The 21,859-nt window shown below is 44.9% G+C and overlaps 1 protein-coding gene across 6 annotated transcripts in view; it reads right to left on the minus strand.

The window, feature by feature from the left end:
- LOC125760700 (homeobox protein cut) overlaps positions 1 to 21,859 on the minus strand; it is a 168,920-nt gene that overhangs the window by 49,394 nt on the left and 97,667 nt on the right. Inside the window, exon 1 of one of the 6 annotated variants that reach the window (XM_049421078.1) lies at positions 1,167 to 17,118. The exons of the other annotated variants lie outside the window; for them this stretch is intronic. Coding sequence (XP_049277035.1) covers positions 1,167 to 1,175 — 9 coding nt within the window. The 5' untranslated portion in view covers positions 1,176 to 17,118. Of the gene's footprint in view, positions 1 to 1,166; positions 17,119 to 21,859 lie in introns of those variants that run through there. 6 annotated transcript variants of the gene reach the window in all.

Genomic DNA, 21,859 nt, shown 5'->3' on the forward strand with positions numbered 1-21,859 from the left:
GAAGGAAAATGCGTAATGAGCTACAGTAACCGCTCGCCGCCGAGCTGCCGAGTGAGGTCGCTGGAAAATGAATTATGATATGCATTTCTTCATAGTTCCTGTTTCTTATGCACTGTTTGTATTCTTGTGCAGTTCACTTCGATTGCTGCTTGTTCTTTGCTTGCCTTTTTTTCCTTCTTTCTTTTAACCATCGCTAGAATGCAGGGGTTTGCTTTCGATTCGGTATAAATAAAATCGAGCCATGGTTCGACTTTCGGTTCCACCACCGGTGTTTGTTGTTGCGGTTCAGTTCATTTGGCGTTTCGTCGCCATAGTCTGCTGCTGTATGCCGCCAGCCCACAACATTCTACGTTGCGTTCAAGAACAACGATGCAGCACCCAACGCGCCTATGCACATTTTTTTCTGTACCTATGCATTTCCCCACCCTCTCCCACTTTCTCTCCCTCCACCCTTACAATCTCTTTCTCTCTCTGCTTCGTCGCTAATTCGCTCTATCTCTGTTTCGTCATACAATCTGACGCACTGTTCTTTTTTTCACCCTTTTCTGGCCAACACAGGAACCTTTTGCGAAGAAGAAAAAAATCCCCACTTGCAACGAAAAGGCCAAAAACGTTTGCAACACAGTAGCACACAAAAATGTCTCGTCAAGTGCAGCATAATTTCGCGGTCATGGCACATGGCACGCAACGAATGCATTCCATGTCCCCACATACAAACACACACACAAAACAAGTAACACAAACCGCTCCACTTGGTGGGACAGACTTTCTTCCTACGGTTACATTGCAATTCTTCTATCTTCTTGCAAAACGGAAGGGTGGTCTAAATTTGATTTATGTGCAGTTTATTCCAAGTACGATAAATTATAATTTCTTCCTCCTACGGAGAGCCACAAACTGAACGACGTAAATCGTAGCTTTGGAATGCTTCAAAGTAGAGAACAAAACAAACAAAAAACAAACACTATCACACTCACTCATTCTTGTGCCCTTTCATCCAAACAAACAATAAAAATTAAGCAAAAAATAAAAACACACATTGAACACTGAACACAAAATATCTTAAAATGAAGGTAAAACTGAAACAATTAATTTATGTTTCTTCTGTGTTAACTTCACGACGTATTTTTTCCCCCTTGACAAATATTTGTGACAAATATTCTCACCTCCATCATGACCTGCCCTGTTGCTGGTTTGTTGAGGAAAATGGATTTTCCTTTGTTTTTTTAATTTTTCTTCTCACCACAACTAACACACGACACGATTGTTACACAAATAATTCACGCACGCACGCACTCACTCACTTGTACACGTAAATTCGGAAATCTTTCTGCTTTTCGATAGTGATGCATTCGCCGAGAGGTTCGTCTCTTAATGCCAAAGCTCGTTGAAGCTGATTTACGAGAGGAAAAGAAACACCACCACACACTGCGCTTTTTGCTCACTACGAAACGATCACGGGGATTCGGTTAGCAAAAGCACGGCACCACACACAACGACAACGAGAGGCAACAACGAAAAAAACACACAAGCCGTTACCGAAAGCAATTGACGGGCGCAACACATACAACAAACACCTGCACTACGCTCGCGTCCAACGATTCAACGACCCGGTACCACCGCCGCATCACGGACCGCTGCGATCGAGCCGCGTGTACCAAAAGATGTGTTTCTCTGTGTCTGAGAATTCGTATTCTGATGTTGATTGTTTATTTTCCGACAGCGAAACCCCTCGGATTCTGTTTGTCGGAACGGGTGTGAGCAGGCGCGCACGAAGCACAACGAAGCGAGAGAGCGTGAGGTGCGTGCGAAAGCGAAATGGGGCGAGCCGTCAGCATCACGCCAGAGCGTGATGCAAGCGGTGAGAGAACTCACGAGCGGGTTTCTCACTATGGTGCGCAGACAGAGAGCGCACGAATGCTGTTCGGAATGTAGCGATCTCGCTCGCGTAAAATGGGATGGGATTTCCCCTTCCACCTGGGGCCTGGTTTTTGTCGATTCCGTTTTCGTATCGGTTTTTTCCCGTTCTACTGCAGCCCTCGTGGTGGCTCGTGAAGTCACTGTTCTTCTTGCGAGCTGCCGCAGGACTTCTTGAACGCTTCCGGGGGTGGAAAGAAAAAAAAAACGGTGGAAAACTCTTCATTCGAGATATAGCTTTAATGCTGGCCGCGTTACCAGGGCAACGCTTGTCTTGGCTTGCGATTTGTGGCACAAGAGACCTTGTGCAGTTTTAAAGCTGACTCTATTGGAATGTGAGCAACGTTGCTGTGCTCCTGCTGTGAGACTCCACCACGTGAGCCACGAATAAATCATCGCGCTTCATTACGGGCGAGTTAATTTCCATTAGCGTTTACACTTGTCGTCAGGTGATAACATTTGTTCTATTTGTTCGGTGCACACGGCCTACAGTCACAGTAGGCCCCTTTTACTGCGGTTTTAGGTGTTTTCCATTTATTTTACCTTTTTTTTAACCGTCCTCTCGACAGTGCGACATTGTTCCATTTTTTTTTGAAATGACCAAACACTTAAGCCACTTATCATCACCATCATCAACAGCATCATCATCATAATCATCAACGCCATCGAGCACCGAATGGTAAATAGTGTATCTCGTTGCTCGCCCCCGAAAGAAGCAGTTCGAGAATGATTTGTTTTGTGACTATTTGATTTAGTTGAGCCAGTGGATGCGTTTTTTTCTTGTGTCTACTCTACCATTGCTCTATTTCAAGCTCTTATCTGAGCGTATCATAATCATAAAATAAAATCGTGTGGCCAACGGGGGAAAAAAGACGAACTGGCGCTTTGAAAAAACAACAGATCGTAAGCACGAGCCACGGTGCCAGAGATAACAGCGAACAGCGGAACCGGTGGTAAGGGCTTGTGCTGTTTCGGGTACATGTGGGTGTTGAACGATAAAATTCCACTGCCAGGCTGTGTTGCCTGTCCAAATAACCCAGCAGTACAGACAGCCGAGTACGCGGAGTACTCGGATGGGACAAACATTGCACGTCTGTTTGACAAGAGGAGTTAACAATAAATTTTATTAATCAATGTCACTTAGTATCTGGTCTCTTAAATGGTTGCGTTACGTGCTTTTTTTTGTTGCTGTTGTTGTTCACTCTTTTCTTTACTCTTTCTTTTTTGTTCGTGCCTAACCCTCTGTGTAACCCATTGCCATTGACGAAGACACGAACGAACGACTTTGAGTTGACGCGTTTTGAGGAAGGGATTAATTAAACATTAAACAATTAACCGACACATTAACCGACCTTACCGTTTGTCGCACGGACTAAGATGGTGGAGACTGGTTTTTGGGTTGGTAACTGAATTTGATTTAATTACTACGGATTGCGCCTTCCAGTGCCTGGTGACTTGCGGGCGTTGCTAGCGGCTTGCGCAATTGTGACCCAAAAAACAACAAAAACACACACACAAACCACATACAGGCCGTGACTATGAAGTCCAAAAAATAAGCTTCCGACCCTCGATTGCACCATCATCATCGTCAACAGCCTCTTGCCATAATGATCGTGTTGATCGTGGACGGATTTATAGCAACGCTCGTTCGTGTCATTCGCTGTTGAACTACGCGCTGGAGAGATACGGCGTGCAAAGAACAAGAATTAACTAGAAACGCAAGTGACATTGCCTTTGCTGCAATGTTTCGTGCGTTTGATTTATGACCGAATGGAGACTCGCGATTCAGGTGTGAAATGGAATCATCATTTGCTAGAAGGTAGTGACGGAAAAAACTGAAGCATTTTGTGCTTGAAGGATTATACTTGGACTCTTGATAAGCGGAACGGTTTATCAGCAAACATTCGCAAATAGACTGTTCGAAGATGACTGCAATGTAGACAATGACTAACGATAAAAAAAAACTTTAAATTAATATATCGTTTTATTTTTTTTTTTTCTCCATCGGATTTTCGGTTCAATCCGGACCACCATTAAGTAAATGCTTCATTTTGGGAAGAAAATTTTCTCCTCCGAGCTAAAATTTTTCCCGTGCAGAAATCACATTTCAATTCCGTTTTGAGAACCGAAGCCAAACAGCGGATCAGTGCCACTTTGAATGCTCATCAGCTTTCCATCTTTCCGCACAAACGCACGCAACTGGGAACGGATTTCTATAATTTATTTTTATAATTGATATGCAAATCCGTATCCGTGCTCTCTCCGTTGTGGAGTTTTGTTTCGTTTTTTTGGCGTACAATTTTCTTAGCACCGGTTCCGTTTGTGTATGGCGTGAACGAAACAAATACCAGAAATAAAAAACACACAGAAGCTGAAAGGATCATGTTTTGTCTCTTGATACGTTTCTTCCTTTTGGGCTGATGTGGAATAAAAAAAAACTTTGTCTATTTCCCAGTTCGTCCCATCCGCGACAGTTCCTTGCAAAATGTGGTGAAGATAGAAGTAATTTCCAATTCAATACATATTCCATTCCAAAGCACACACACGCTTGGGGACAGTTTATCAGGAAAAAGGGCTGTGAGGTGGAATGTGAGTGGATGAAAAAGGATCACAAATCTACCACTCCACGCCGGTAGCACACATTTAATTTCCTAATGAAAAATATAAACAACGACGATGTGTATGGATCTCATTCGCTCGCTCGCTTCGTTCGTTCGTGCGCTTTGGTTTTGATTGTTTCAGCAGCCAAGGCACAACCATCTTCCCTGTTCTTCCCAGGTTTGTCTTCATATTTTCCTCCTCATCCTCAGGAGAATCACCAAAGCCAATGGGTTTTCATGCCACCGTACGACAGGAAGCAATATCGAAGCGAAATCTACATATCTACTACAAATGGAAAGGAACACATCTCATCACAAACATCCGAGTGGAAAAGGGGCTCCCAAAGGAGGAGGGGGAGAGAGCGAGAAAAAAATGAACCTTCCATATATTTATTATATAAAATAATCAAACGACAATTGGCAAACGGTGGGTGTGATACGGTGGGTGGCAGAAAACACAACCTCTTGTGGCTGTGCACATAGAAAACCGCGGCTTAGAATGGCAACGATGCTCGCCAAATACGAAACAATACTGGTGGAAATAACTTTTCCATGATGAGTGAGAGAGTTGAATATAAAAAAAAACGAAACCCCAACCCAAACCAGGGAAGAAGTGTTCTGATGGCAAGTGAAATGACATACCGTTTTCAATGGAATATCAGAACGAACCCCGCACGTTTTGGCCCTCTCAGACCCTCTTTATGCTACAGTATCGGAGCAACAGAGGATGACGATTAATCGGAATGTGGAGTGTTGTGGCACCCCAGCCCCATCTCTCCCCCCTCCCGGGGGAAGACAGAAAAGTCAGCTTCGATCGTAACATTTCGGCTGGAGTTTTCTTGTGCAGGGGACTGTATGATTCGATTTTTAATAATTTTCCACCGTGCCCTGTGTAGCGTTTGAACTGGCTTTATGGCACGCTAGGAAACCGATTCGCCAGAGAGGGAAAAGTTATTATTCTCTCGATTTTTGAAATGAAAAATCAAACCCAAATCCAATGGTGGTGGTGGTGTCTCGCGAGGGACGTCGTAACGTCGTTTGTGGCCTTACTCGCAATAAGCACGAGTAGTCTTACAAGGACGATTTGTATACGGTGCTGCAACACAAAAAAAGGGTTAATTTGCGGGGTTCGATGCGTAACGGAAGAGCATTTGTTGGAGGGAGGTTGGTGGTAAGGGATGCAAGGGGTGTTCCGAGTTTTGTTGTATGGATTTTGTAAATGAAGGAAAAAATCCACCTCAATCGAAATTCGTGCAATGTAAGACAGTTGAAACAGTAAAGCAGAATCAAAGGAGAATCCATGAGAGAAGCACAAATGTATATCCCCAAACATAAGGCACACTAACACACGTCTTCACATTAGCGATGATGGGCAACTTTCATGGCTCCGAGACTGCCACACATCAAAAGTCGTAATTCGTAATAATAAACATAAAAAGTCACTCTCCCGCACACGAGCAGAACAGGAAAAGGGACGACAGTGGGGGGGGAGGTGGAATTTGTGGAAGGAAAAATAACCCTTTCCGACTGTGGCATCGGGGGAAAATTCGGAAAAAAGGACTGGCCATGCATGTGGCATGGGCCAAGCGATCAAAAAAAGTTCCACACATACTCCTCCCCGTTACAAAAACACACATATACAGATGGACGAAGCGGAGCAGCTCGAACCCAATTAATAACAGAAATTTGAATATATAATTCATGTCAGCCAAAAATTGATGGAAAATTCTGCTGATGCGAAGCGGAGTCGTACATCTTGCTGTTTGCTTGTGTGCTGTGGCAAAAGGAAAAGCGGTTCTCCGCATTAGTGCGGGGAATTGGAAGCATTAAATTTATCCCTCGAAGCTTCAACATGAAAAATCGACCTCCGTATATGTGTGTTTTCTTTTGCTTTTTTTGTTGTTGTAATGATCAACGAAAAAAGGGATTTTTAAAACTCCCTTTCCTGGAGGAGTTTTCTACTTGACCGGCACACAGACCTGCAAAGAGGGGCATTGCTTGTGTTTCACGTATCAATTTCTGGACTTTAATCACAAAAGGAGAAAGTTCAGCAATGACCCAGTACGATCACGAAGGGTATTCTTGTTGATTGAATTAAAATTACAAAAATTAATCAATTTCAAAATAGATCCACACAGCCCATTGCAGGTTGTGCTGGATTCATATCACTTCTATTAATGGCACGGTTTTTACCATCTGCAGCATGGCGTCCAATTCCCACACGGCACCTAAGCTACTTTACATACGCAAAAACCTTATCAGATGATGAGGTAAAAAATTACATCCCGAAGCACACACAATCGCACTCACGCGCAAGCACGTTTGGCCGTTAAAGAGTGAGTAATGGCTAAACACGAGGTCGCAAGGGCCTCTCGCTTTGAGACGTAATGATGATGATTCCCACTCATCAACCCTTTCACCCTTTTTTGGTGGAAATAAATACACACACACACACACGCGCGCGCACTTATGCATAAAAGGGGTGACAGTTCCTAAGGATGAAAAGATTCTCCGATTCCTTCCGTTCAGGGTTTCGTCGTCGATATTGTCCTCCCTGCCATCCTTTCGCCATTCGTTGTTGGATTCTAAAATTCATCGAACGAACGAACGCCGATCGAACCGAACACTCCACTCCATGGTGGTCCTCCCGCCCCTCCTGCCGATCCAATCTGCCCAGGAGCAGGAAAAAAGGGTTGACACATCGATGTCTGCCTTTTGTTGCCTTCGCCTTCGCCATCCCTCTCGGGAGCATTCGTGCGGAGTTCTCAAAAACTCACTCACGCTGCTGCCTCACTACTGTGGCATTAATTTAGGATTTAGATTTATAATTCCTCCTTCCTCCCCCAGGCCCAGTCCCGCATCAGTTCCAATGCTGTCCCCTGATGCGTCCCAAGGTGCTTCCTTCCTTCCATGCAAACATGGAAGCTGATACTGAGGACAACACTCGAAACGAAAGGGTTTCGGTTCCGTTCGTGGGTGTTTGGGGGAGGATTAGTAGGAGACCACCCTTCCTTCCTAGGAACCCGCTTCCTTCCTTCCGCACCCAGACGAATGATGATGAGGATGATGGAATATATTGGTAAATTTGGAAATTTTTCATTTTTCCAAGATGCGAATTCGGGTTGTGCGAATGAAGGGATTGGCTGATAGGTGGATGCGCTGAAGCGGGTGGATGCGAAGCATGGGGGTTGTTGTTTTGTCTTTGTGTGTGGCAGGCCAATCGACGGAAGGGAACAGTAAGGTTAGAGACAGGGAACGCTTGATTTGTGAGCTGTACGAGGAGGAGAAGCTTGTGTTGGGTGTGCTGAGGGAATGAGGATGAGGAACTCTCCCAGTTCTTGGAGAGAACAAGTAGAAGAAGAGGAGATGAAGTGGTTGGTGAAGTTGATTTTGGTGAACATTTGGATGCTGTTGGCTTTCGCAAAAGGATCTCCTTGTATCATCTTCAGCTCTATGCCGGTGTGTTTGTGTGTCAGATCGTATGTATGTTTATGTATGTGACTCTAGGGGGCCGTCACTCCGACGACGACGACGTCGGCTGTTGTTTTATTACAACTGATTTTTCGCCAGAAGCCAGTCAACCGTCAAGCATCCGTCGAAGTGGATACCCCACAGTTCCCACCCCCCCAAAGTCCCGTACGGCTTTATGCAACGAGTACGGGGATCTGGTACGGGGCACCCGATTTTTATTCTACAGGAATGAAGAGGACTTAATTGTGTCGCTCTTTTTCTGTGCCAGGGTACCCGCGGTAGCCGCCCATATGAAGCAATGGGATTAACAGACGAAAATTAAATATTACAAGCCAAACTCCAAAATCTCACTCCACTGCTCGCAATCATCAAACACAGCGGACGGTTTAGAGACGGATCGTTTAAAGACTTTGCCAGAAGACAACACAAAACGGAGACCTTGCTTTGCATTTCAGCATTTCAGCATGAAAAAGGGTTTGAGATCGAAACATTTTAAATCGGTTCAACACAACACAACCGAGCGATGGAATCAAAAATCAATGGCATTTGGGATTGGGGACCATCCCTGGATGGTAGATGGATTCGAACAAATCTTCTCCGTCATTCGTCAGCACGGGAAATTCGTGCCACACCGAATTCGTGGGCCAATTTTAGCGAAGAAAATATAATTTCATCAAGAATTATGAGTTCTTTCATCTTTCCCGTTCAGCCACAATCGGCGGTGGCGGTTTTGCGAAAAGGAAAAAGATGGAATTGCAATTTGCAGGCAAAAGAAAAACATAAATTTTCCTCCAAAAGCAGATAATTTTCACAAACACACACAGAATTTATAATTAACAATCTTCCGTTCGTTTGCGTTTGCGTTTTCACGTGTTCACGGGAGTCAAGTCTAAGGGCGAATGGTGGCTACCAGTACGCGAAGAGTTGAGATTTTCTCAACAAATTTTTCTGCACCCGGTACCGAAGGAAGACATTTTTTTGGGGCAAAAACACACCGACCTGAAGTAAATCGTGTTTCGGCACGAATCTTCCCTACTGGCACAAGCTTAGATCGAAGCTTAATGATAAAAGTTTTCTGGTGTAATTATATTGATTAAATATCGAAAAATGTTTGATGTTTTGACAGGGTTTCGTTCGCTGTTTTTGGTGGCGGCATCAGCCAATGCTCCGTTTCGTCCGTCTCGGAATGACGCTTTTACGCGACACGGAAGACGGTTCCATTTTAATCATGATAAAACTTGTTCTTGTTTTAATTTTTGATTGATGGATTATTGGACCGTCTCGGGTGCTGTTCTGCCGTTGGGTAACGGATCGAACCAAAAAGTGACCCACACCCCCTGTAGCGTTTGCCTTGTCAAACAATCACGGAAAACACGGAACGGTTCGGGAGCTCCGTCTTACTCTCACCCCACGAGAAGAGTTAGAAATCCGGAACGGTAATCAATATTTACGATTGACGACACGATTTTGTAACACGAACCCTCCACAATGCGGGGGGGTCAAAGTCGCTTTCTAAGCTTTGATAAGAGTCGAACCGGCCTTGAATGGAAGGAGCGAATCGGTAAGATTAAGACGAACTGTCGGTCGGAACTTTGCATTTACCGTTTTTGTCCCTTTTAAAAGCATCGCTAATGGAGCTTGGATGGAGGAAGTTTTGCTTGGAATGATGTCGTTTTTTTATCTGGTTCCCAATCCGCCGCTTATACAAACTCGTGCTAATTCGTACCCAACGACGGACGGTTTTGTTGTTGGTAGAAGTGATTAAACGCGCGTGATCTGAGAGCATGTCAAACTTTTTCTTTTTTTTGTGGCATTTTTGTCTGTTGCCTGTTTGTCCTTCCGATACAGATTTGATAGTTAACGACCAGGCTAGAATACTTCGACATTGGATACATAGTAGATGTACCTTTTATATCATCGCATTCGCTTTGTGTGTCTTATTGCAAGCAAGTCATATCACTCAACGTCCTTCTCCCAATGTTTCGAGCATTAAGTCTCATAGGAGGCAGGAACACAAAAACACACAATTGCAGATTGTTGTAAGTGAAGACCAATCCTTTTTGGCGCAAAAGAAAAACACCGGGTTTTGGTGACGATATTTGCACAACGATTTTATTGACTCCATTTTCATCGTCAATTCGCGACTCAACGGCTCATGTTGCGGGCCTCCGCCCCAAACAAAACGTGTGCTGTTTAAACAGAAATGTACGCTGAAAGCAACGGGCTGATGATTATTCGAAACGACAACAGCAGAAGTGAAAAATCAACTCGACGAAAAAGAGTTGCAAGCGCTCAAGGAGATGGTTAGTCAAAAGTTGGTCCTTCGAGTCGTTCGTTACATTAAACGACTTGAAGGAACGACGGGACGATGGGACGCGTCCACTCTTCGCCGGTTCGCCATAGTCTCGCGCGAGTGTCATTGAGAAAAGGAAAATAACAGTAAAATTTAATAATCCAACCTTCAATAAAAGCATAAATCCTGATTCACGAATGTATCAATCTGTTTTTCTCCCCATTTTTCCCATTGCCAGCGGAAGAGCGACAATTTGCTCGTTGTAGGACCAAAGAACAAAATATGGTGCGTTTTTCTGTGAGCATAAGGGAAAACTTTTCCGTCTTCCCATCGACGTGCTAATTACCGAAATTTCAGAACCTATGTTTGGAACGTGCTAGGGGACATTGTTGAGCGGCGGGGGGTTTGGCAAACAAGCGAACATGTTGAGGGGGAACGTTCGTTAAAAATCGGAACAAACGGAGCAGAATTGCAAATTGACTCTCTCCCCCATCTGCTCCATTTTGGCCAGGAATGGTTTAGCAAAGTATTTTATTTCTGCTCCCCATTTTCCAGTCGGATTGATCTGTATAAGGGAAATTATCGAGTCATCGTTCCCCGACTCCAAACAGCGGTGCAGCTTGTTTACGATTGCTTTAAGCTTTATGGTTTTATGATCGATTGGCGCAGTGTCGCCTGGCGCATGATCGTCGATCGACGACGGCGTCACATGCGTGGTGCGAGTGTCACATTGCCTTTATGTGCGGCCTACTTTGCTGCTCAACCAAGACGACCATATTTGCTAAACAAAACGATAAATTGTGCCGCTGGCAGCAACGGGCTGGCTGGCGGCCACTTGAGCCGCAATGAAGCTCAATTATCAGTCAATGATGGCGCCGTACAGGCGCTCGCGAAAGCTTAAAACGCACCTTACACAGGCTTTTGTCTGTGTGTGCGGTCCGGGGGTGGATTGATTTATTGTTTGTTAATTTTCTTAACCCTTTCCCGCGCAGCGCCGTTCCATGCTGCTTCAGCTACACGGTTGCCGACATGAAACAAATCATTCACCCATACGCGGCCTTACCTGAATGATAAGCAATGGAATCGGTTGACGGAACAAATGAAGGGAAAAAGCTACGAATTATCACTGCACACGTATTACTAATGGAGGGTTGAGGGGGAAATAGAAAGAGCGAAAGAGAGGAATAGATAATAGATAAAGGATGAAAATGGGGGATGATGGGGGGGTAGGTGTTACATTCAGCCACGCTCTACTCATCATGTTTGTGCTGCTGCTGACATCAGTGCGACAATAATTAGGGACAATAAATTAGTACATGATAATTTGATAACGTTCTACTGCAAATGATACACGCCGGTTAGATGAGCAAAAGATGCTGAAGTGATACAACCGAGGTTAATTTATGGCACAAACTAACACATCGGCCTTCTTTTTCTGTTTGTTGCTTTCTGCCACATCATCATCCCCAAAAACTTCCGTACGAATAACTTGGAAACATGCATCATCTTGTTGGTGAGTGCTTTCCGCAACTGGCAGGTGTGATAAAAAGTAATTACCACACACCAAAAAAACCTTTGCGCTCAGCCACGAAAACTTCGAACGTTTATCATTCGGCAATCGATCTACATAGAAGTAGGGCAAGCTTTTTTGTTCGCGAAACCGTAAATTCCAATGTCCAACGAGGCAAGAATTAAATGTAGCGGATGATTGGATAATTTGATTGGAATTATTTATGTACGGACAAGAAGCCCGTAGAAGAGTTTCTCTTGTCCGAGGCAAAAACCCGACCATTCCCGAATGTGCCCGGGTGTGCATAGTGGCTTTGTGGTGTCCACAACGGATCCTGCCAAACGGAGAAACATAGAGTATGCGCCTTCCGTTTATCGTCTTCAATAGCAAGCGACAGCTACATTGGAGCTGTGCAAAGCGAAAGGACAACGTCAGTGACAAAACGTAAGACAACGAGAAGACCAAACTGATACAATGAATAATTACGAAAAGGATATTAATTTGATTTATATCTTACGTCATGTTTCATTAAGCAATGCTCACTCGCTTGCTTTCGCCCGCTTTCTCACGCACAGGAAACTCACTCACTCGATACGTTCATCTCGCAGCGAACAGAGGATCGCCTTCCTTGCCATGGATCCGGTTCGGTAGCATTCCTGCCCGTTGCTGTTCTCGTTTGGCATTTTTGGCACCAACAGTAGCGAATAGAGAGAAGTGGAACGGAATGGATTTGTTTCCTATTTTTTCCCCCCGGTTGCTGGAGTTTTCATTACAATTGAATTAATTTTTGCGTACTTTTCTCCGGGTAAGATCTCCGGGTACTGAACTGGGTGCTCCACGCCGGTGGCTGGTCTGATAATGGAGCATGAGGACGATAGTGTGTCACGCGGGCAGGGTTTGGAATCGGGGAAACGTTCCTCCAAACAAGGAAAACGTTCCGGTCGTTCGAACTGAGATCCGATTTTCGATGTTTTCCGCGCCAACAGAGGAGCTGAATGGGTAGGGGGGGAATGGTATGACAGGGCGAGATGGGGTGAAAGGATGCAGGATTTTGAAGGATTAGCATTTCAAAAACATCCACGCAGATAGCATCGCTGCAGTTGTTGCAGGCCCCATCCGCTTAATGCCATCCCTGGAAGCGAAGCGAGCGAGGTGATGGAATGTGTCTTGTCTATTCCGTTGAAGGCAGCCACCCACCCGCCCTCTTGCCAATGCCATCGAATGTTGTTTCCTTCCGCCCCCACGTTTTCCACCCACCGAGGCAAAGGATGCTGATAATTAGACTTTCGCAACGAGCGTCAGCGTTTGCTGATGGAAGGTTGTTGGTAAAGGAATGGGTATTTGGTGCAGTTGGAACCGGTTAGGAAAATCGATTTTTGTTTCTTAAAATCTTGCTCCAGTGTTTGCCCTACCCCGCCCGTTTGCCAACTGCAGGCTAAACGAACGAACGCTAACAAAGTCAAAAATGGAAGTCTTTAGAATTGAGCTCGTTTAGTGTGTTTTTTTTTTGGGTGGGTTTATTTTTTTCAAGCAAACCATTGCGTATCTTTCAATCAAAACTGTGTCGAAAAGTTTTAACGAAAGGGCATACACATTCTTTTTTTCCCCTCGCCCCGGTCTCCTGTTGTTGCATTCTTAGCCAAATTCTTTCAATCGTCAAATTTTGACAATCGTGTCAAGCGAATATGAACGCCTACATATGGTATTGTGTCCGGGGCCACCGTGCAATGTGCATATCGTTTTTGGTTTGATTGACATTGTGCTACAATATTCCCTCCAAAAGCTCCACCGAACGCCGATTGCTCCCGGTTCGACAAACGTATACATATGTGAAACAGGAAATCACCTATCGAAACCCATGGGTGGATGGTTTCGGTTTTCTTTGCAAAACGATAAAAGTTTTCCCCCGAAGGTAAAGATGTTTTTGTTGCCGCTTTGTTTGAGCTCCCTGACTTGTGGAGCCCTAAAAACCGTTTTGGCATCAATTCATACATTTCATAATCAAATTTAGCTTCTTTTCTGTTCCGGAATGTTCTGTTGCTTTTGTTCAAGAAGGCAGCGGGGCCATAGTTTGCCAAGAAATGCTGAATGATTTTTTCTTGCTCAAAAAACACAAATCTTCCAGCAATCCTTTCCAAATCACTGGCTTTAGCATGCATATGGATATGCGGGTGGATGTTTTTTCGATATATGATTTCCGGTATTTCGAAAAACTTTTTCCCCAAATCAGCCGTGCCAAAGAAGTCAATACTGTCGTGCCCGGGTTTACGACTGATGGTTTTGTGACGGAGTGACAGAATTTGAGCTAGTCAATCAGCTGTCGAAAAGGGAGTTGTGAGGACGTTGGCGTTGGCGGTGCAAAGTGGAATTGATTTTTAATTTGTATTCTGCTTGTTTCTTGGACTTGGTCGTTGGGAAGGCGTACCTTCTGACGGAACTTATTGCTCTAGTTTACTCTAGCCATCACGTTGAATTCCATCAGCCGAAAGGAGTTTTACGTGAGGGTGCAAAGAGGAGTTAAGAAACCGGAAGTAATCTTAGATTAGAAATGGTCCTTTCCTTCTGGCAGGCAATTTCGACCTCGGGCCGGAGCTATCCATCGTTGCCTGACGTCGGTCGTACTGAGTTCCCTTTTTTGGAATAAGAAAAGCATAACGAACCGTCTCAAAGCGCAGGATGACGACCAGATAGCGTTGGGTTGGGGAACCGAATCGTCCTTCACCTAGGTGTAAGATACCGGCAAACGACATCCTGCTACCATTCGGTGGCAACGACATTCAATGAGATATAAATAATCTTTAATGAATTAAATGCAAAGACGAACGACGCTCCCTGCTAGGGATGGTCACGGCGAGACGAGAAAATGGAAATTCAATAACGTTTGATTGGATCTTACATTGGAAATGAACCCGAAGGGAGCCTTACTGAGGAACACTCACATCCGATTACTAGTCGCCGGCGCTGCTTCTTCGCAATCGAGAGATTTATTTAAAGAATAACATGGCAGAAGAAAGAATTAAAAGTAAGGGAACTACAAGCGAGTGTCAATAATCGCACTAGCGACAGCACCAGGAGCGGGCTGGGGACAGCTTCAACTACACAAACATCGTCCAAGATAAGGAACTACAAATCTAAACCATTGCAGACCAATCAAGGCCGGAGCCTGGTTGAGATCAAAGCTGATCTATTCCGAGTATGCTAGGTTTGGTTTTCGGGGTATTTTTGCCCTGACCGGGGCGCTTCCGATTGATAGACTTTCCTCGTGTAAAAAGAAGTACCCTGCGGGTCGTACCCCAAAATGAATATTTTTAATTGCCTCCCACGAATACAAGAAGCCGTTGATTTCGTAGCTAGCGGAATCGAATCGAAAGTAATCAAAATTCAAAACGAGTAGGAAGCGCAAAACACAAACTCAACGTTCAAACGTTCCGCTCATAACGGATTCCTAAGCGCCAATCGTCGTAGCCTCTCGTGTCGGAGTTTGTTGATGATTAATTTGACGCAAGTTTGGTAGAGGAGCAGGAGCAGCCTGCTAAAAATAAGGAAGGATGTACGCCGTGGTACGCTATCGACCAAATGTTTAAAGAGTTTTAATTGTATTTACCCATCAATTGCGATAGATGAACACAAGACAGGGCAGGGATGCCAAATTTCTTGATTTGCCGATGAAACATTCGCGTCGAGATATGTTCGCGAGACGCTCGTTCGTTCGACTAAGGAGAATGAAGCTGTAAAACAGCAAGCAACTACAAAACAGTACGTTTATACTCGAAACAAAGCAATAAACTTCGAACAGCTCATTAATTGTGTTACAACTAATCGGATGAAGCTTTAAATGTGTCATAAAAATATCCACACACACAAGCTGTGGATGGTTAAAAATGTGTAATTCAATTAAATCTAACAGTTCATTGGCTCCGTACGTCGACTGATGTGTGTTCGGCATTTTCGAAAACGAAAACAAGATTCTCGTCCGGTCCCCGGTTGCAATGAATCATCGAGCCGCGGTCAAACATTGATCGGAGCGAGACTTGGGGCGTTAGGTGATCAACCTGATCATGAAATAGCTTAAAAACTCGAAACAGAGCGAGCATTTCGACCGAACACGCATTCACAAACGGCATTTGGTTCCGGTCGGGCGGAAGATCTTCGGTGCTGGCCATCTTCTTGCTTTGATGTGAGCTGAAACCTTAGTCAACCAGAACCCTGATCAGCCAGGTTCTCTGATACACTCACCCACAGGGAGGGAGAGACGGAGGCGGTGTGTAAGAGCGAAAACGCACAAATTCATCATTAAAACTCAGCTCCACTACTGATTACGCTTGATCAATAAAAATTCTATTAATCTATAGTCAACGGTGCGGAAACCGAAGCTTCGACTGATTATCGAGCAAACGCTCCAGAGGAAGAATGAAACGTTGGGAGCATCGATTCGATTTCCACTAATTGCCGCATCGGTTCCAGTTCCTCGCGCACTGTGTCTGTGAGACGCGGTTTGGTGAAAAGAAAGAAAATTCTTTCCACTTCTTTCGCACAAAACAACTCTGCCAACTCCCGTCCGTCGTCGGGTGCAGAGAGTGAAGCATCGACGGCAAAGTTGCAATTTGATGCGTGTAATAAATCTATTCCGCCATCGTCAGCTGGCCATCACGGACTGCCCGCGCCATCAATTTATCCCTCCTGGACACGCAGCACCAAGTTCCACGGCATTTCACGAAAGACTTTCATGGTGCGGCCCGGGTGATGGACCAGTGAAGTGTGAAGTAATTCGAAGTATTCGAGCGGGCAGCACTCACTCACACGGAAGCCCACGGTCTGAGGGCACCATCCAAGCTCCACAACCCAAATAGACGCTAGTGGGCCACAGCGATAGTGGAAAACCCCAGCAACAAACACCATTCCGGACATTTCTCGATCGGAAAATGATCGTTTGAAGATGTGCCCTGGGAAGGCACATTTCGCATTCGCCAGGGGGGGTTTTTCTTGTTGCCTCACCAAAAGAAAAGCTGGCAGCAAGTTGGAGGATCGATGGAACGCCGCGACGGCTACGGTTCAGCGATGCGATCGGATCGGACTATTAATCAGCCCCGGCATTGAAGGGGAACAGCCGATACCGGGGAGCACGGTTTGGCGCTGCCCGACCAAGAAGTCTCTAATTACAGCGAAATGAATCGAAAGAAAGAGTGAGAAACACTAAGCACACCTGCGGATTCATTGAGTTAAATGAATTGTGAAGCCACTCAACCTGTGTGTGTGCGCGCGATCGTGGCTAATGATCGCATAAAGAAAAAAACAGCAATTCGGCAAAGAAGCTCGTGCGAGAAGATCGTGCGAGAAGATCGTGCGAGATCGAAGTGCGTGAGTTCGCGATACGGGAAAAAGGTAGATCGATCCAGGTCCGGGAAAAACATTCATATTGGCAGAACACATCCAACCAGCAAATAAGCCGCTTCATTCATTCGATGAATTTATTCACCCTCGAAGAAATGGGCGAAAATGGACAACGGAGGTAGTTTCAGGTGTTTTATCGAAACCTCTCAACCGTATCCGAGTGACTCCGGGTGGTATCGGTCACAGAGGTCCGCGCAAGTTTGACCGTTCGCCAAAAAACAAAACGAAAAGGAAAACGGTTACAAAGGCCCCCTCCCAGGCAAAAGAAACGCTACCGAGGGCTGGATCTGGTTGGTCGTCAAATTTGCCCGTTCAGTCGACCTCAAAGCGTTTGTTACGGTGTTGCGGAAACGGAACAATAACAAAAGCTTTTAACCGCAATTGTTGTTGTTGCAGCTGGTGGTCGTGAAAAGCCAGACAGGGGGTGCCGAAAGCTGCTCACCCAGACCCGGGTGAGCATGATCGCTCTTGTTGATCTATCAAAAATCATTCGAATGAATCGAAATAAAACGATCTTTCGCTCATCACACAGGTGATGGTGATGAGCGAAAGATGACTGTTAGTGCCGGAAAGCGAAAAGCGAAAAAGCACTTGATGACGTGCTGTATGTTGCTCTCCTGGTCTGATGTCTCCACAGCTCGGGTTTTTTTTCACTCACTGCACAATTTATGCGCAATTGAACAGCAATGAAATACTGTACGATTGGAAGTCGATCTACCGATGGTTCCGCAAGCAAGAATTGGCCACCTGAAGCAAACCAGACGAGCCAGCAATCAGATACGCCTCATATAAGGTTGCCCAAAAAGGCGAAACATTACAATGGAGAACAAAGTGTTTCCCGTCATTTGCAACTTTGTTGTGGTTCTTCACTGAATGTCAGAATTTTGTGAGTAGAAAGTACATCCAAACAGGAGAAAACTATCTTTTTTTTTGGGCTGTGGATGCTATCGAATTGCATTAAAATGAGCTAATCGCTTTAATATCTTACTCATATACCCGCCTGGCTTCAACCGCAACAGCTGCAATGCAAACAATAGATAAACACACTCCCGGTGGAGGTGAGACTTTATCAACCTGTTGTTAGTTTAAGGCCCAAGTGTCATTGCCGTCAGCTTCCGATAGCAACAAGCTTGTGGGTGGGTGTTGGATAAACATTGCAGCCAGCACAAACCAACCAGATCCGGGTGTAAATCGATCCCAATCAAGCGTCTCTACGTGCACTTCAATAGTTTGTCTGTTTGCCGTCAGACACCGGAGTTACGGATTGAAAGACACCAATAAAGCACACCAGTAAAAGAAAGAAAGAAAAAAACGTCAACAACAAAGAGCATAACCACCCTATTGATGGGATTTGCAAAGAACTCCTCACAACATCCTGTCTTTCCCGCCCAACAAAAGTCACTCCCAGGCACAGTGTGGTTGAGGAAAAGCGTTCTCAATTTCACCTTCCCACACGAGTAGTTCCATTTAGCTGTTGATCGCGATTTGTGAAAATTGAATAGAAACCGAATACCTGTTGCAGGTCGTCTGTGTGTCTCAGTGCCCCAGCGTGCCTCGGTCGATGTCACTTTGGCAGTCGCTTCCCTGTCATCGGATGCCCCGGCGCTGTTGAGCTTTGAAGTGCTTCCACCAGTGCACGATATCGATACGGTTAGCACGTTCCACGAACGGAACCACCGTGCACGAGGCACACGCAGGGTGCAGCGCAGCAGCAACGTTCACAACGAGCCATTTCGATTGCATATCATAACACAGAAAAAGAAAACAAAAAAAACGAGACACTCACTCACAAAACGGCGGTGTTGAGTCACATGTTTGCACCCTTCTTCGTTATTGCAGCTATATGGGGCGCTTTTTTTGATGGATTTTTCGCCCTTGTCACCAGGAGGAAGCAATCGATGCTTTTGCAAAATTTACACTCTTCAAACAATAATTGCCGAAAAAGAAAAAAAAACTACAACCACAATAGCCAATTCCGGTTCCGACGTTTTCGCTCGGTACAATCAACAACCGGGTAGGGTTGATGGTTTTTTTTTATTTTGCTTCTTTTATTTTTTTTTCACCCACTATGCTACTGTTTCGAACACGTGCATTTGGAGTAAAACAAGTGGCAAAGATGTGTCAATGGATTTGCGTACTTTGTGTTACCTCGCGGACGCGCTATCACTAACTAATAATAATTCTAACAAGTTTCCTCTGCTGCCCGAAGAATCATGCACGGAATGCTAAGAAACGGAATAGAATATTCATCAGAAATACCACCACACGTGAAATTCCGGCACACTGACACACATCAGCTTAATGGCGCGACTAGCTTCGGAAGCGTGACCGCTCTTTAGGGGTGGTAGAATTCGGCAGTTTGGGGCGGCAGTTGAATAGAACGTACCACTCGTCATGAATGTTTTGGATGGGCGATAACTTGGGCCCCAGTTAAAACCGGGCAAAAGGGGTCTGCAAGACGGCGAGAGCTTTCCACTTTCATTGATAGAATTATAGTAACGAGCTGTTCGTTATCAACCTCCAAAATGAGAGATCAATCGCGTTGAAGGGCAAGAACGAAAATACGCCATTGATCACTGGACCGTGGAAGTGATCTACTGGTAAGAACCGGTACGAAGGAACGTTAAATTAAGCTCTAAATTGAAGCAATCGAAAATAAATTATAAACCATTAATTTCACAATATTTAGCAAACAACAAACAACCAACCGAATTATCACGTATAACTCGTAAAACTTAGCTTATTTACATCAAATTGTACATAAAAATAACACTTCGGACATAAAACTCATAAAACCCATAATTTTGCTGCACGTTCTTGGGCATTTCTTGGAAAGCGGTACCAAGAGACACAGAAAGCAGATTAGCACCAGATACGGGAGTGGCAAAAAATGCCGATAACCTATCGGTTTCTTGCAGTTATTGTAGCGCAACGGGGAAAACACCCAGTACGCATCAATAAACTCTTCACCAAATAGTTGGCTTGTGCCTGTGTTAAGTGTTACATGTTCCGTCTCGGAATCGAAATGATCGACGCAATCCTCGAGGTCAAGCGCTTCAGCAAGCGAACTAAACCATACGGCCCACGGTTGCACGGTACAACCGACTCGGACCAGATTCTAGACTCTGCAGCACGGAGAAATGTCAAATGTCAATTTATGAGTCTCAATACTCACATTCAAGTTTTGTTGTACATAAGCGCGCACACACGCGCGGGCATATGTGTCCGACATTTGGATGGAATTCGAAATTTGATTTGATTAGAAGATCAAAAGGTGATCGATGATCGATGGACGGCCCCTATATAACTGGCGGTAATGGGGGTTGTTTTTACCCGGCCCCGTGTAATGCGCCCCGATGGATTGATGTTTGCAACAAGATCATTTGCGCCACGTCGCGCACGCGAGCTAAGTACGCATCGGTGATCGTGTTTGGTTTGGAAGTGTCTTCCGATCGCCTGGTTGAACGAGGTTATCAAGGGAATGGTTCGGGAATGGTGTTTTCTTTTTCGAGGCAGCGAACAATATTTCCAAACGTTCTCGCACCTCTTCCGTCGCTGCCCGTTCCGATTCCCAGGTCGATTATTGATTGGAAGTGTGCGAAATGATTCGCTGCCCTTGATAGAAGCCGGTCGTTCATGGTCAGTTTTGGTGTTTGATAAGACCGTAGCGCGAACGAACATAAGGGCACAGGCATGCTTGATGTTTAATTGTGGAAAGCCTGCATCTGCTTTCCAGATGAAACACACCACAAACCGACCACCTAGCCAATTGCGCCTCCATTAAGGCTAATGATATTTTTCATTAAAAAAATAATATCCAAAATTGCGCTAATATATCAAACGTAATGGTGCTTCCGTTCTTCTTCACCATCACATTACACTCGGATAAATAAAGCACGAATCTCCACCTGCGCCAAGAGAGCAAAGAATGTATGTGGGCGAGGGCGCGTGTAGGGACGATTATTTTGTTTCCCTTTTTGGAAGCGGTTCTTGCTTTGGAAAAGAAAGAAAATGACACCACAGTCAATAGGTAAATCGGTACAGGTTGTGATAGCACGGGTCGAAATCAGCATAATATCTACCCAGTCTACCCTTCCAGCATCGTTGGTGGATACGGAATTAAAGGTTTTATTTGCAAAATCACCTGATTACCACTCCGGCGTCTCCGGCACGGGAAGCCATTTACTAACGATGGAATTTTCATACCATTTTCTTTTGAAGCACAGACATACTCCTACACACGGAAGGGGTGTTGAGCGTTGGAAGAAAGGTTGGCAAATTTGTCATTGCTGGCAGAAACGCAGAGTTTGGAGACTCACCTGAGAGAAGAGAATAAAGAAAACAGAAATACATTAGACATAGGATCGTTATTAACGTTTCCCAGTGGAAACGGCAGACTCCGGGTGGTTCAGGGTAATACAGTGCACGAGACCACGTTTTTGGTGTCTGGTCTGATGAAGTGTCGCGAGTGAAGAAACAATTTGCTCGATTACTTTGTAGCGAACGTGCAAGGGTCCTTACTAGCATAGAGGGATTCACATTCTTTCTTTCTATATCAGCCTCAAATCTCAATCACTGGAAAACAGAACCACTCACAGCTACTCGTACGATACCGTCTCGAAAATGTTGACACAAAACAAAATTCAACCGATTGTGAAGAGAAGTTTCCCTTTTTTT

The sequence above is a fragment of the Anopheles funestus genome, chromosome 2RL (assembly GCF_943734845.2).
Source record: "Anopheles funestus chromosome 2RL, idAnoFuneDA-416_04, whole genome shotgun sequence".
Lineage (NCBI taxonomy): Eukaryota > Metazoa > Arthropoda > Insecta > Diptera > Culicidae > Anopheles > Anopheles funestus.